General features: G+C 59.6%; 1 protein-coding gene across 1 annotated transcript in view; it reads left to right on the top strand.

Moving 5' to 3' along the window:
- CACNA1G (calcium voltage-gated channel subunit alpha1 G) overlaps nucleotides 1-10424 on the top strand; it is a 68298-nt gene that overhangs the window by 875 nt on the left and 56999 nt on the right. The window contains 5 exon segments of the mRNA XM_077776909.1: nucleotides 6552-6663; nucleotides 6845-6978; nucleotides 7385-7482; nucleotides 9475-9634; nucleotides 10100-10400. Coding sequence (XP_077633035.1) covers nucleotides 6552-6663; nucleotides 6845-6978; nucleotides 7385-7482; nucleotides 9475-9634; nucleotides 10100-10400 — 805 coding nt within the window.

Raw genomic sequence — 10424 nt, 5'->3', positions numbered from 1 at the left:
CTAGGGTCTGATCCCCACCCCCAACCTGGTCCTTGAGGCTGAGGTTTGGACTGACCCAGAGGGAGATGTTGGGGGGGGCGGGGACCGGCTCCTAACTCCCCCACCCCCACCCGCGGGTTGGAGGCACAACAAGGAGATTCCGGCGGCGGCTGATGTCAGGGGCGCAGAATGAGAACAAGATGTGGTGAAGGGGAAGCTGTCTGCCCCCAGAGCTGGAGTAGAGACCCTTTCCGCTGGAGCCCAGTGCCGGAGTGCCGCCTTTCTCCCGGTTTCTTTATTCAGTGCGGGCTGCTTAAGGGTGGGTTGGGGAGTTTTGTGCTAGATTTTTTTCTTCTAGAGGGAAAGACTGTGGCGAGTGCTTTTGGCAAGCGGGGGATGGGATCGAGCGGGTCCAAGTTACCCTTTCACAAACCCAGAGTGCTCCCGCCTGAGGGCAGAGCAGGTATGGGAGACGCGGCCCTTCAAGAAAGTACTGGGGGGAACAGAGAGGCTGTGAGCTGGTCGGCTAAGGAAGACTCGGGTCCAGCACCCCAGAAGGTCCTTGGCTGGGTTTGTGGAATGCAAGCCCCACATTCCAGGGAGATAGGTTTCGCACTGCCCCCCTGTCCTCTGCCTGGTGTGGGGTGCACGGGAGACCCCAGCGCCCCAGCCCCTCGGCCTCTCCCCCTCAGCCCCTAGCACAAAGCGCTGGTTGACTAATGCCCGGCTCCAGGCTCCGGGTGGGTCCCGTCGCTGCCGGAAGGAAAGGAGGGGGGTGCGATGCCATCCCAGGTCCTGACAGCTTCTCCTGACTCCTTCCTCCCAGCCCGAGGCTCTTTTAGACTCGGGTGGGGGACTCAGGTTTCCCTTGTAACCCCTGAGAGCCCGGCCGGGACTCTGCTTTGGGGAAGGTGTGTGTGTGGGGGGGGAGCCTGGTGCCGCCCTCACTCTGCAGTTCTACTGCCTCTAGTGCGCAAAGCAGGGATGTGAGCTTGGGTCCCCCCCCCATCCTCTACACCCCACGGGTCTTTCAGAAGCTCCCCTTTCTCCATACCTTGCCCCTTCTTCTTTCCTCCTTGCGCTGCAGCCGAAAGAGAGAGGTAGGAGGTCTCAGAGGGCTGTGACTCCTCCTGGGCCTCCCCACCCCTACCCCGAGGCCCCTTTCTCCATGGCAGAGAGGAACCTGGGGAACAAATACCTCTAAGAGGGCGGGCTCTGCGCATCCGTCCCCTTGACCCCTAGCCACCTGCCCTCTCCATGAGTTGGGGGGGCGGGGGATGAAGGCACCATTCCCTTCCCTTCAGGGGTCCAAGGGAGAGTGTGAGATCTTCTCTCCCCTCTCTCTCTCCCTCTAAAACAACCAGACCACTGGGCCAGCATCTCCCCACCTGCCCTACCGCTAGGTGCTAGTGGACGGTCTGGGTGCAGATTCCTTCCCGGAGGGGCTCTGGGAGGGAGCAGGGAGAGAGAGCTGGAATGAGGAAAGAGAGGGGGGATCCCAGGGCTCATCTTGGGAGCGGAGGAGCCGGCCTACGTCTGGGGTGGTGGGAGTCTGCGGTGTGAGGCACTGGCATCACCAGGTCTAGACAAGTCGCTGAGCCTGGGTTGGCTGAGGATGGGCTGAGAACAGTTTCTTGGCAAGGGAGCCGCCTGAGCTGTGCCCCCCCACCCCCCGACCCCGTCACACCTGAGTGCTGAGGGAAACCTGTATGGTCATTGCCAGGAGGGCTCTGGGCTGACTCTTGGACCTCAGTCTTTCCCTTCTCTCTCTGGTATCAGTGCAGCTTCCCTTGGCTCCACAAGGTTCTTTCTGCACCTCTGAGGCTGAGGGACACCTCCCCCACTGTCTGAAGCGAGTTCCACTTTTGTTGGCATTTTTCGTAGCCCCTCCTCTTTTAGTCTCTTTAAGACACCAGGTTTCCGAGAGAGGAGATGTAGACCCAGGTAGGAAGGTGTGTGTGTGTGTGTGTGTGTGTGTGTGTGTGTGTGTGTGTGTGTGTGTTGGGGGGAGGGGAGGGCAGCAAAAAGGAAGAGAGGCTCAGAAGTGCATGTGCTGGTATTGGGTAGACCAGGGGTACTCACGTCGGAAGGGCCCCCTCCTCCCCGGTTATAGGGGAGCGTGTTGGACTTTCCAGCGTGTGTTTCTAGAAGTGTGAGGGAGCGTGTGGCCCCTCCCGGGAAGGAGGTCCTGAGCGTTCCCTCTCCGGCTGTTGTGTCACATCTGGAAGTTTGTGTAGGAGTTACTCCAAGCTCAGAGCCCAGCACAGCTTTTTCTCATTTGGAAATCACAGGCTGGCATTTGGGATGCCGAGGGGGGGGGCGGGAGGGGGGCCAGAGGGGGAGAAGGGAGCCTGCCTGGAGTAGGGGGAGGAGAAGGGGGAGGCCCGAAAGGCTGGAGCCCTAATGGCTTCCAGAAGTGAGTGTGAGTGAGTGTGCCACTGCGTCACTGTGTGTGCGCGTCTGAGTGTGTGCGTCCGGAGGGGAGGGGGCACCGGGAATTTCTCGAGTTTTCCTCGCCGCTGTCCCAGTGCCTCGAGTCTGCCTGTGTCGCTTACCTCCTGTGTCGCTTACCTCGGGAGAAATCTCCATTTTGGTCCCCAGAGGAAATGGGAGGGGGCATTCTTCCTGTCTCCTCACCAAGTNACTCCCCGGGGTGGGGGTGGGGGTGGGGGGTCTGGGTAGGAAGGTGGAGGCTGGGGAATTGGACAGGCCTGGGGAGGGCAGAGCATGGCCTACGCTCCTTCTGCTCCAGGTCCACCGTCCTTCTGGGTCACACACCCATTCTACTCCACGGGACTGTTGGGGGACTCCCCGTCACCCATGGCGCCAGCTGGAGCCCTTCCTGGGATTGCCCCCACCACTCAGCCCCCCCTCACCCCTCGCCTGCTCCCGCCCCAGCCCTCACCCCGCCCTGCCTGCCTCAGCCAGGGTGGCGACAGACACAACTACTCACACGTGTGTGTGTGTGTGTGTGTGTGCGCGCGCGCACACACACACACAGTCACAGACGTTTGAATCAGATTTCTGGCCTATTTCCCCTTCCAAAGATTCCAACAGGCCGGCTCTCTTGTGTCTCTGGGTCTCACGTCTCTGTCTCTGGGTGGGGCTGGCTGCCTTTCTTCGGGCTTCGGTTTTCAGTTCAGCTGGAAACCTCTCTCCCACACGCCCACAGGCTAGAGCGGAGGAGACCACTGGGGAACGGGGCTGGGGGAGTGGGGGCTTGGCTGGGGGAATCCCCCTTTCCGCCTGCCCAGTGCCAGCCATGCTGCTGGACCCCCATAGCCCACCCTCCTCCCCAGGGAATGCTGAACCCCCTAGACGCCAGCCTCTCATAGGGTGGACCAGACTAGGGTCCCGTATTCCCAACTCATACTGGGAGGCCAGGCTTCCTGGGGCCAGGCCCGTCTCCTCCTCAGCGCTCCGCAGCCTCAGATTTCCAGCCTCCAGTTGGGAAGCGGGGCAGCTGGGAGGGCCTGCTTGCCTTCTCAGTCACCCCCAAGCCCCCGTGCCCCTGGAGGTGCCCCTGCCCTCCTCCCCCCCTCCTCTGCCCCCTCTCCCCTACAGCTGCTAGGCTAGGCAAGGGCTCTAGATAAAGCCCCACGGAGAAGACTCAGTTGGACAGATAACATGCTCCAGTTCTCTCTCCTGAAGGGACAGAGGAGGAGGGAATGGAAGTGTGTTTCCTCGCCCTGCCATTTCCTTTTTCTCTGCTTTTGATGGTGGGTTGTGGGGAGAAGAAAGAGCCTCCCCTCTCCTACCCACCTCCCCCTTTGGGATCCACTCCAGCCCGGACAGTCACCATAGCAACAGTAGACATGTGACCGCACAGGTCTCTCATAGTCACTATGGCAACCAGTGTCCCCCGTTCCCTCGGTTGCCATGGGGATTTGTCACATGGCTCCCCCCAACCTGATAACCTGTGGGTCTCCTGCTTTCCCTTCCCTGCGTGAGGACGAGACAGCAGTCTGGTTAAGGGGAGTTCATGTGTGTGTGTGGGGGGGTCCCTTTGATTGCCATAGCAACAAATCCACACCACCTGGTGACACGTCCTGTCGTTATGGCAACGGAAGAACATCACACAGTGACATAAGGCCATGTTCCCAAGGAAACGAGCCCTACCCTAAGAAGGATGAGAGACCCCTATCCGCATCAATTATTTCTTGGTTCAGACTGTCCCAAATTTCCCTGTGCCTTGGTGTCTTCCCCGTCCGTGTACGTGTACCTGTAGGGAAAGGGGAAAGGTAGAGAGCAGACTAGATGTACCTGGGAGTAAAGCTGAATTGCCAGGGGGTTTCCATGGTTAAGTGCTGGAGCTGGGGCTGGGGCTACTTGGAGGCAGAATCCAGCTATAAGAGGCCCCGGTGGGAGCATGTGTAAGGTGGCGACAAGGGTCCTAGCTCCTCTGTGGTGTCACGTCTGTCCTCTCCTCTCCCCCCCCCACCCCAGTTATCAATTTATCACTGTTGAGGCAGGAAAACATGAATGGGGAGATACATCTGGCTTCTAAGCAGGGAAATTGATCGATCGATTCATTCATTCACTCATTCATTTGTTCANATTTATCACTGTTGAGGCAGGAAAACATGAATGGGGAGATACATCTGGCTTCTAAGCAGGGAAATTGATTGATTGATCGATTCATTCATTCACTCATTCATTTGTTCTTTCATTTCCCCGATGCATTGATCATCTGCTACAGGTCAGACACTACTGTAAGCTTTGTACGGGATGTAAAGATGTATCAGAGTGTCCCTGCCTCGGCAAGGGAGGTGACACCGGGGCACAGACGGCATACGGCGGAGTCACTGCCATTAGAGGGGCCCAAGCAGGTGTCCCAGGTGCTCTTCCCCCCAGAACTGCCTGCGTTCCCCCTTGTAGTGGCAGCTGCTCACATGGGTCCCTTCCCTGCAGAGGAGAGGAGGGGGCTAGCCTGGGGAGAGCAGACCAGTTCTTGAGGGTAATGGAGTCCTTCTCTTTCCAGATAATCACCCCAAGAGAGCTCCCTCCCTACCCTCCTTTTTCCAAGGTGACCCCTGGCTGACCCCCATTCTGGGGAGAGATCCACTGGGCTCAGGCTTCACTCTGGAAAACAGCTCCATGGATACAGAGCACTCTTTTTATTTACCTCTTCCATCTACTTACCCCAAAAACCTAGAACTATTTTTTTTTTTTTTACTCTCGTTCTTGTGAGGAGGAGGTGGAGGCAGGGGAAACTGTAGTGCCTCGGCCCATTTGGGTGCCTGTCAGTGGGAAAGATGTGGCGGCAAAGGGCCTGGGTGGCGGAGGAGGACTGGGAGGGGACTGAGGGCACTGCTGGCTGTTGCAGACTGGGGTGGCCTGAGGTTCAAGACAGAGATGGGGGGGTGGCTGGGACCAGCTGGGAGGAAAGCCCTGGGGTTCCCTGACAGAGCCTTCTCACTCCAGAAGTGGGTTCTGACAGGAAGATTCCGTTTGCTCTAGGCCCTCTGTGCCCCACAGTCTGGCTTCGTGGCTCATGCCGTGGGCCACCATGAGGCCCTCCCCACCTCCATCCCCGAGCCCCCTCCCTTGCCCAGTCTCCACTCTCTGCTCTTTTCTAGCCTCTTTGTTCTCTCCCCCCCCCCCCATCTTCTTTGGGCAGAATCGGTTGCTGGGTCACTTAGCTGGCAGTCCGGTGTCCAGAACCTTCTAAGGCCCAGAAGCCACTTTGTACATTCTCCCGCTGATGGGCTAGAAGTGAGCCCCTTAATAAAACCCACTACGTGGAAAAGACTCAGGGCCTGTGCGTGCAGACAGGTCTAGCACAGGGCCCGATGTGGAGTGGGTGCTCAGGGTTTAAATGCGTGAGTGTGTTTGGAGGCCGTCGAGGGCTCTGGGAGGCCGGCGATGCTGTGCTGGGGTGGAGAAGCGTGTTGTTTAGCTCTGCCTGTCTGTCTGGTGCCCGGACGGTCCTGACAGCCCCTCCCCCATGGGCCTGGGCAACTATGGAAACAACTATCCCAGATCTGGGCCTTGGACATCCCAGTCTCATCCTGGCTCTTCCCGTGACCTTTAGCACATGACTTTGGCTCCCTGGGCTTCCATGTGCTTGGGTGCTGGGGAAGAAGACGGTCTGCCCCCAACACGCCACGGGGCTGTTGTGAGCCTCGGATGTGGCACGGCATGAAGGTGCTTGGTAAACTGTGAGGCAGGCATAATCCGAACACATTCACATGCATTATCTCATTTGCTTCTCACATCTTCCCTGCGAGGTAGGGAGAATAGGATTCAGATTCAGCAGCACACTCTCGGTGTCTGGCATTTCCATAAGCACGATCGATTTTATCCCCCGGATGGCTTGTGCAAATAGTCAGGGTATTTGTGGCTTTTCCTCCTTCACTGCTGAGGAATCTGGGTCCGGAGAGGTGATGACCAAGGTGGGCCCTAGCCTGGGGTCGGTCAGACAAGTGAGCCAGGGCCCTCCTTTTACACCCGGCTCTGACTCAGGTTAGAGGTGGGAGGACAGGGAGCGCGAGGCGCGTGGGCGGGCGTGGGGGCACGGGGCACGGGCTCGGCTCCAGCCCCGCCAGCTGTTTCCTTGACGGCCTGGGTACCTGGTTTGAGCGCATCAGCATGTTGGTCATTCTTCTCAACTGTGTGACCCTGGGCATGTTCCGGCCATGTGAGGACATCGCCTGCGACTCGCAGCGCTGCCGGATCCTGCAGGTGAGTGCATGCGCGCGTGCGTGTGTGTGGTGGGGGGAGGGGGCAGCTCCTGATCTGAACAACACTGACACTTTCGCTGTGAGAGGCCCTGACCCCCTTAGCGTGGGAGTGTGTGTGTGTGTGGGGGGGGGTGTTCCCCCTCCCCCCTCTCAGTTTCCAAAGCCTCTTGTCCCCACATCAGGCCTTTGACGACTTCATCTTTGCCTTCTTCGCCGTGGAGATGGTGGTGAAGATGGTGGCCTTGGGCATCTTTGGGAAAAAGTGTTACCTGGGAGACACTTGGAACCGCCTTGACTTCTTCATCGTCATTGCAGGGTGAGGGCCTGGGCTGCTGGTGCAGGAGCAATGACCAGATCAGTCCCCACCCCAGGGCCGGGGTTCTAGGCCCCGACCCTGCCCCCTGCCCAGCCCACATACAGCGAGGCTTTCTCCCTGGCTGTCCACTGAGGGTTCCAGGCTGTTCTGCCTGTAATGCTCTAGCCCGTACTTCTGAATTCCATGGCCCTTGCATCCGAACCCTCTCTGTTCGTTCTCTGATGGGGAGCTGTCCTTGGCTTGGGGGTGGCCTTGCAGACAGCGGGCTCTTCAGGGCCCCTTGGTGGAGGCAGGGAAGGGTCAGAGACTGTGCGGGGGCCCATGCAGCAGGATTCCTCATTGACCTCTTTTGACCCCCACGGCGGCCTCAGACTCAAAGGGCCTCCCTTTGGGCCCCTCCCTGCAGGATGCTGGAGTATTCGCTGGACCTGCAGAACGTCAGCTTCTCAGCTGTCAGGACAGTCCGTGTGCTGCGACCTCTCAGGGCCATTAACCGGGTGCCCAGTGAGTGACCCCTTGGCCTTCAACCCCTGGACGGAATATGGAGATCCCAGACCCCACTCCTACCTCCTGACCACTCATAGGGCTTATCGGGGCCTGGCATTCTGAGGCTGACCTCATCAGAGAAGGGCTTGGTGGGGAGCCGGGGCCCCTGGAGCCAAACGGAGCCCCCACACCTGGCTGTGGCACTGGGAGAGTTAGCCGGAAAGACCCTCCCCCTTATTTTAGCCTGATTTAGGGTCAGAGTCTCAGAAATGTCTCAGAGAGCCCCCTCCCTTCAGCTAAAAGACCACTCCGTCCGGTGGAAAGAGCGGTGGAGGGTGGGAACCGGGTGGAGAGGCCCGTAGGCCAGGAGGAGTGGGTGCAAACGCATAATGGCCTTTTCCAGCCAGAACCGCCTCTCCGGCAGTCTGGTTCTCGTTGGCGAGCCCGCCCTGGCCACACTGAGCATGACTTCTCTCAACACAAGGCCACTCCATGTCTCCTGCTCCGCCTGTGTCCCCTTCCTCCTTCCCACCCCCTTCCAACCCGCTGCCGCAACTGACTGCCGGGACCATTATCTAAATTAAACCGCATTGGTTTCGCGAGCCAGCGAACCTTTGGCAGCCCTGGCTCCCCCTCCATCCGGCCCCCCCCTCCCTGCTCAGGCCCCCTTTGCAACTCCCCAACCTACACAAGCTGCAAATGGTCTCCACTGCAGTTCCAGAAATGAGGGGTAGGGGTGTGTTTCGGGGTTCTGCGCCTGATGGAGCAGCAGCCCCCGTGCTGTGTGCGTGTGTGTGCGTGTGTATGAGATGCGGCTGCCTTTGGGTGGGCAGAGCTGCTCAGCGTGTAGGGTGTTGGTGTTAACAGGAGCTCCAGACAAGGGGCATGCTATCGCCTCCGCTCCCACCCCAGGTGATGGCTGCCAGATTTATAGGCCTCTGTCTAACCACCGGTGTAATTCCCTTAATGCAAACCCTGAGGAATTGATCTCAGTTGGAGCACAGAGGAGCCGAGGGAGGATGGGGCTGGAGGAGGGGGTGAGGGACTGAGAGAGAAGGCTGAGCTGGAAGGGCCGGGCAGGGCCAGGGCGGCTGCAGTCGCCAAGAGGGGTAATTAGCTGCTGCTTAGAAGCTTTTTCCCTGGAGGGGCAGGGGGCCATGAGTGGCACTTTGCGGGTCAAAATTGGTCATCAGAGGTCTGTGTGCTTAACAAGGGTTATCTGTTGGCTTGGGGCTGGCCTCAGACCATGTGGGGTGACTGGGTCCTGGACTTGGAACAGGGAGGGAGGGCAGTATCTCCAACTGGGCCTGCTGGGAAAGCTGTGGTGGCTTTCCCTGCAGAGGGACTCGTTAACTGACGGCCACTCAAAAAGATGGCCTTGTGTCTCCTCACGTCCCGATGTGGGGACCTGTATCAAGCAGAGAATGGACTCAGGGCAGGGGGCTCAGAACCATGGTGAAGCTCAGGGCATCTGGACCCCTACTGAGGGGCTGGCTCTCAGAGTGATAGCCTGTCAGCTGAGGTCCCTCTTGGAGTTCCCTGCCTCAGTTTCCCCAGGGACTACAGTGGTGATAACTTACAAAGGTCAGGTGACTGTGTTGGGTGATAGAAGGAAGTAGTAGGGGTGTGTGTGTGTGTGTGTGTGTTGGGGGTAGGATCTGGGGAGAGAAAACCGGGCAGCTCCGGGCCTCCGGGCACCCTCAATCCCCATCCGTAAGCTGAGATGATGGGGGGAGTTAGGTGGGCTGTGGTGCAGGAGAAAGCTCTGGAAACCTTGATCACCGTGTGTTGTCCTTGGTGGTACTGTGCCCTGATTAACATGGACGGGCCAGGAGGGGTGGTGGGCAGGGGCTGCCGGGGCTGCCCTTGGAGTTAGAGGTGTCTGTTGGTCTCCCCTCCAGCTTGAGCCGGGCGTCTATGCCCTGGAAGCCCCGATGGGCCTCCTCTGGGAGTGCTGCCGGGCCCTCGGCAGCCAGCCTGGCCCCCCCAGCGTGGCTTCTGCCCCCACAGGCATGCGCATCCTTGTCACGCTGCTGCTGGACACGCTGCCCATGCTGGGCAACGTCCTGCTGCTCTGCTTCTTCGTCTTCTTCATCTTCGGCATCGTTGGCGTCCAGCTGTGGGCAGGGCTCCTTCGGAACCGATGTTTCCTGCCGGAGAATTTCAGCCTGTGAGTGTTGCCCAGGGTGGGCGTGGCCTGGGAGTGGCCGTGGGGCTGGGGCCTCCTCAGTCCCTGTTGCTGTTGACATTTCTGTCCTCACGATGGTGGCATGTGTGGTTTTGCAAAAGTCATGGAGGCCTGGATCCCCCCCACCGCCCCCAGATTCTGATTTCATCCATCTGGGGTTCAGCACGGGCATGGGGAGCCCCACAAGCTCTGCAGTGAGCCTCATGTGCAGCTGTCTAGGACGTGACCTTCCATCGTCCCGACTCCGGGATTTGACACTCAGTCCACACACTCCTGGGGCCCCTGCCAGGCCACACCCACAGATCCCTGCCCCTGCCTAGTGTGTGCCCGGCTCTGGTCCCTGCCCCGCTCACCCTGCAGGTCTCCGTGCGCTCACGCGGCTCGTCCTTCCTGGGCCCCCTCCCTGGAGACCCCCCCGCCTCCAGCTCCTCCCTGTCCCCTCCACAGCCCCCTGAGCGTGGACCTGGAGCGCTACTACCAGACGGAGAATGAGGACGAGAACCCCTTCATCTGCTCCCAGCCGCGGGAGAATGGCATGCGCTCGTGCCGGAGCGTGCCCACACTGCGTGGGGAGGGCGGTGGCGGCCCGCCCTGCGGCCTGGACTACGAGGCCTACAACAGCTCTAGCAACACCACCTGTGTCAACTGGAACCAGTACTACACCAACTGCTCCGCAGGGGAGCACAACCCCTTCAAGGGCGCCATCAACTTCGACAACATCGGCTACGCCTGGATTGCCATCTTCCAGGTGGGTGGCCTGGGCACTGGGAGG

Source organism: Crocuta crocuta, unplaced genomic scaffold (genome assembly GCF_008692635.1).
Source record: "Crocuta crocuta isolate KB4526 unplaced genomic scaffold, BGI_CrCroc_1.0 scaffold352, whole genome shotgun sequence".
In the NCBI taxonomy this organism is placed as follows: domain Eukaryota; kingdom Metazoa; phylum Chordata; class Mammalia; order Carnivora; family Hyaenidae; genus Crocuta; species Crocuta crocuta.
Note: the sequence above shows the minus strand (reverse complement) of the source record. Positions and strands in the feature narration are given on the sequence as shown.